This window comes from Asparagus officinalis, chromosome 4, assembly GCF_001876935.1.
Source record: "Asparagus officinalis chromosome 4, Aspof.V1, whole genome shotgun sequence".
Taxonomy (NCBI): domain Eukaryota; kingdom Viridiplantae; phylum Streptophyta; class Magnoliopsida; order Asparagales; family Asparagaceae; genus Asparagus; species Asparagus officinalis.
The window spans coordinates 24,399,888-24,405,821 of NC_033797.1; the positions used below are offsets into that span (position 1 = coordinate 24,399,888).

Here is a 5,934-nt window from a genome sequence, read left to right on the forward strand (position 1 = left end):
CTCCACTGTTAGTTAATATAAAATTAAAAAATTGACAAAATTACCCTCCCGGTCCTCCCCATTTTCCCTCTCCCCCTGACCTTTCCAACCCCCCACCTCCAAACCAAGACATTATAATGCCAGCGCCGGCGGCCTCCCCTCGCCATAGCGCTGCAGCTCATCCCCTTTTTAATGTAAATTAAGCGTCCGCTGGTTTCCTCCGATTATGTATGAAAAATACTATGCAAAATACTGCCACTTCTTATGTTGATTGTCCAGACAACAGTTCTGGCATCAAACACTCGTACAGCAACATGAACAAGTTTATTCTACATTGCAATGGAAACGGTCTGTTAAGAAACAGGGTGACGAGAAGCTTGAACCGATCAGTAAAAGACATTCATGGGACCATCTCTTATTGGAACTTCAGACTTCCGTCAACAAAGCTCTAGATCTTCCTCATTGCTGCAACCGTGAAGATCTCATAGGCACAAGCTGAAGCAAACAAGAAAAAAAAAATGTTAGATGAGTACTAATGAGACAGTAATCGATCAGAGCATGTGATTCTTCCCAAATGGTTTTACTCTAGGTATTATCATCATTACTGCAGGTCCAGATCCCCTGCAATTAGCTCGTAATTGGAGAATATCCAATTATTTGAATCTCTACCAGTCATTCCACTTTTAAGGGTTGAGATTATGCCATGTAGGATTTTCAATATTGTGATAGTGGTTTTCACATGGTGGTTTCAAGGCAGTAGTGATTTTCAAAGCAACGAAGGTAATCCTACGTGGCACTATCTCATGTCTTGAAATTGGAATAAAGGGCAAGGATTGGGGTAATTGGACACTCTCCAATTACCACATAATTGGAGAGGATCCGTGTCCCTTGCATGTAGTGCAAAAAGATATAATTATTCTCCATAGAAATCTTTGATATTGGACTATGTGCCCCCTCAAAAAATGAGTTCCAGCATAGCAAATCAAAAGGAAAGTCATGATTAAAATAATAATAATAATAATAAATGAATAAATAATGACTTCTCAAATGCACATCTTTATGGACATACAACATTTCCAAATCCACGGGTGCTAAGAGCATCATGTGCTTGCAATTAGTATAAAACAGTTACTAAAACAGTTACGACTATGAAGTATACTGTTCAATGATTAGTTGTCTAAGACGCCATAAGAACAAAAACAAAGCAGATACGCGACGGATAATACCACCTATAAAATGTGCATTCTGAACTTCACAAAATGAATAATAGATTAATCTAATCAAAGAGTTGCAGGTGCGTGCCAATAAATTGCTCCCAAAATTCACAAGAAGTGATAACTAATTTTAGTCTACTAAAGAAAACAAAAGAAAAGCAAATGTAGTACTACTTAAACGTACCAGCAGCTACAAGAGCTGTAAGACCATTTCCGATTTTTGATACTCTCTTCACAGTGCTCTTGTAAGATTTAAACCTCTTCAGTGCAGGGTCTTCTTCCAGAAGCTGCAAGCATCGATTGCGTGAGAAGATTAGAAACTAATAACTAAACTGAAATGTAGATTGCAAAGGTGCTAGACTTTTCTCTCCTAAATAACCATTATGATAAAGAAGAAACAAGAATAAGAAACAAATAATATATTCACAATCATCTATCTTGCAAAGTTCTCGCAGCAACAATATGGCATGTCAGGATGGGGTTAAATAAACTAGCAAGTTTCAGCAAAACTTCCTCTCAAACTTCAGCAGCATTTGAGAATATCAAGAATTCTTCTTTACTGGCAAAATGTCTCGTTTATATTTATAAACGATGCATATCTAAAATCTAGGAAGCCCTGTCAACCTAAGGGGATTAGGCAATTCAGACTGTCAGACATAAAAACTGAAGTAAATGTTTGTTTATGTCACTGCAATCATATAATCTTTACTATATAACTTCAATCTCGGGAGATGATGCAGACAATGTTATGAGTACAAAGTTAGAAAAAAAACATCCTTATGCTTCTAGAGGTCAGCAAAAAGGGAGGGCATTTTGAAAAATAACAATGGTGCAACTATTAGATGCTAAGTTACATGGATACAAGTACAGGTACGAGACACAGTAACTTTGTAGAAGGTAGGATATCAGAACAACGCTACACTCACATATATAATAATAATAATTTATATGAGGTCAATATTTTTTCATTTCACATGCTATGAAATAAAATTCTTATACTATTTATTTGTTTCTTTTATGATATAGATTCATAAATTAGAAAATTGCTCATTTTTTAACTTGATATTCAAAAGTCCCTTCATAATCATAGATAGAATTGGGTATGTGTTGAAAAGAACCCAACTTATGTCCAATGAGTTTCAATAATTGCATGTGAAGCGTAGCATATGCATCCAAGAAGTATATGACGAGTGTTTTAAGTTAAAAGATGCATTATGTAATTGAGTACACATTTCAATAAGCGTATGAAAGTATCCAACATGTATCCACTCAAGCTTCTGTGTTGAGTACGGGAACAACACAGGTAGACACGGGTAGGCCTCCAAATAGAAGTACCCATGCAACATAGATTAGAAGACATGTCATTGAGAATGAGGATTAAGAAAAGTCGCTAACAAGTGTGTTCAATAAGAAGTAAAAACTCAAACAAATATAGTTCGATAAGTTGTTAAACCTAACATGGGGCATAACATCAGGAAAGCTTTGGTACAATACAAATTTAGATTAAATTATTTCAAACCTTCATAGTTGAATAAACTTTACCAACATATTTTTTTTCATGAATATTGCTAATGAATAGAGTTTAATAAGTACATGTCATTGGTAAATGAATAGAGTTCAATAAGTTGTTAAGCCTATCGAGGGGCCTACATTAAGAAAGCTTTGGCATGATATAATTTAGATTGACCGACTTGTTTCAAAATTTTATAGTGTAATAAACTTTACTAATTTTCTTGACGAATATTTGAACCCGCCAGAAAATCTACTTAAACTAAAAGAGAAAGATTTATTGCTCATGAGATCCAGGATGACTATATTTTCTCCCTGAAACTTCAATTGAACCCTTATATATTAAATTTGCTCATATACCCCCTGAAATTCAGTGAAACCCCCTCAATATTGTCAGAAAAACAACTCATTTATTCTAAGATTTCATTTTTTGAAAAAAAATTCCTCATATAACCTGACAATAAATGTTTGAATTGTATTGGTTCTCCTTTATAGGCATATAAGATTTGGTTGTTTGAATTGTTATGGTTCCCCTTTATACGCATATAAGATTTGGTAGTCCCGGCGATTTCAGATCAGAGTCATCCATACATGGAATAAACTCCAAATTTGATCAGAGTTTTCTTAGTTCATTGATTTCTTTTATTTACTTTTTTACTTCTCCTCAATACCGATATCAAATTAAGTTTTTGGAACTTTAAACCTTTAATCTATTCAAACTATTACGCAGTGTTAGCTAGTAAGTAGTCTAGTACCAATCATTATCAGACATTACTAGTAAATATAGATAGTACCGATCGGTTTTGGTTACACTTAAAATATGATAAGAAATACAACTAACTTTTCTACTGATTTCGATAAACTCCAAACCTGAATAACTAGTTCTCAAATGCCTCTTGCGAATTCACAAAAATCCCTCATATGCTGTTTCCATATATAACAGTGAAATTACTCATGTGCTCCCTCAAATTTCAAATATGCTCCTCTATATTTTGGAACATTCTTTTCTGCAACATAGTTTATTAGACCACTATTATTTTCAAACAATCGCCAGACATTTGACGGCCGATGTGAAAAATTCTACGCATTAATTAGCAAATCCACGACATAAAAAGACCTAACATGATCCAGAGAATTGTAACATTAAAAATAGACAATAAATATAGAGTAAATAAAAAGAAACCTCACCGCCTTCTCTCGGGCGCCCAGATCGATGTGGTACCCTCGACGAGGCGTAAGAACCGCGCCCTGCGAGAAAACAGCAACAGATGAGAACTTATGCGAGAAATCAAATGAGAAAATTAACGGATGAAGCCATTTTTTACCTGTGAAGAGGAGCGAAATTTAGAGAAAAGGTTGGACTTTGAGAGCGCCGTCGCCATAGTTTATGCTCGATATAGCTGGATGAAGAGAGAAGGAATGATCGAGAGAGCAATCGACTGAGGCGATGGTTAGATTCGGGTCGGATCGCATGAGATACATACTTTGATCCATTAATTGTTTGGGTAATTGCATATTAGCACCTTACATCATCTTTAATTGCCACAACGCCCCCGCAATCTCAAAGTTTGCCAAAACCTCCAACAAATCATCTATTTCATTGCCAATTTATCCCTTTGTTGAATTATTATTATTTTGAAAAGCCCTTTGTTGAATTTTTAGCAGTTGGGTTAAGCCTTAACCCAATAAAATTACTCCAATTCCCCTAGGTATACGCTACCCTCCCAAAAACATCTAAAAAGCCCTTATTTCTCCAAAATTTCCTATGCGCAAAAAGCGGGAACATCTCCAGTTGTTCGGGGGGTATTACCAAATACTGAGACTTGTGGGCCATGTTTGTAACCTTAGGTACCGTTTGGCAAAGGGTTAAGTGAGGGGTTAATGAGACTTAACCCCTTCTTAACCTACCAAACACAAAAAATCTATATAAGGGTTAAAGTGAGTTAACCCTCCATAATTTGCCAAACATAAAAAATATAGAAGGGTTAAGTTAACCCCTCTAGAGGGGTTAAAATGAGTTAACCCCTCAAAATGAGGGGTTTACTAATACTCCTATTTAGATGGAATAAGAGTTAACCCTTCTAATTATAAAGAAAATAGTCAAAATCATTGTTATTCCCAAACACTAAAACTGATCATAAGGGCTAAAATAAAACTTATTTAACGGGTTAATAATTTAGTCCTTCGGATTATCAAATGGGCTAAGTACATTAATCCTTCTCTTTAACCCCTCTTCATTAACCCTTTGCCAAACGGGGCCTTAAAGATTATTTAAGGGATAATACGCAATTACCCAAACAATTAATGGGCTTAATAGCAATTTCAATGAGATGAGTGACTACTTCAGAATAGCTTAAGATCTGAGGGAATTTATAGCAATTTCAATGATTTGAGGGACAAAGTCAAAATTTATACTACTTATAAAAGAGAATACCCATGTCAGAATTTTTGATTTTCCTTTTTATCCTCTCAATTTTTTATCTCTCACAAGTATTCCGTTATTTATAAAACTAATGATCCATAACCTCTCTTTAACTATGCACCTCTTCATTTTCTCAAATTATTTGGTCATTCACCAGAATATATTAATAATTTATAATGATAACAAAATTTGTAAATAAATGATAACTTATTACAAATTATTAATTATATAAAATAGTAAAAGTCATTCATTTAATAAATTAGTGCACATAATTATGATTATTAATAATAGTATAAATAGGGGTTACTTCTTTATGTTGTAAAGAATATTACCTTGTTCGATTATTATTATCATCTTAGTAATAAAAATTTGGACATTATAAATTAAAAATATTTTTATTTTGGAAAATTAATTTATATAAATATATTTAGATCCATGATATTTATGAGACATATACTTTTCTCTTCTTATTAATATATTCTAGCGAGTGACCAAACATTTTGGGTACTCTGGATGACCTCCTAAGCTCCACGCCCTGGGTAGTAGTTTCTGCACCTGGAGTTAATAAATATATTATAATTCATTATAAAATAATTGTTAATTATAATAAAATAGTGAAATTATTTATTTAATAAAACATTGTAGCTAATTATAATTATTAATAATAGTATAAATAGGGGTTGATTCTTTATATGGTAAGGAATATCACCCTTTTCGATATTATAATGCCATCTTAGTAATAAAAAATGGACACTATGAATTAAAATACTTTTATTTAGAAAAGTTTCTTTATATATAAATATTGGATTT

General features: G+C 33.4%; 1 protein-coding gene across 1 annotated transcript; it reads right to left on the minus strand.

Moving 5' to 3' along the window:
* LOC109836973 (succinate dehydrogenase subunit 7, mitochondrial-like) lies at positions 207-4,170 on the minus strand. Its single transcript, XM_020405038.1, has 4 exons — positions 4,028-4,170; positions 3,891-3,950; positions 1,378-1,480; positions 207-474 (listed from the first exon to the last, which is right to left on the minus strand). The coding sequence occupies exons 1-4, from the start codon at positions 4,082-4,084 to the stop codon at positions 428-430; spliced, it is 267 nt and encodes an 88-aa protein (XP_020260627.1). The 5' UTR covers positions 4,085-4,170; the 3' UTR covers positions 207-427.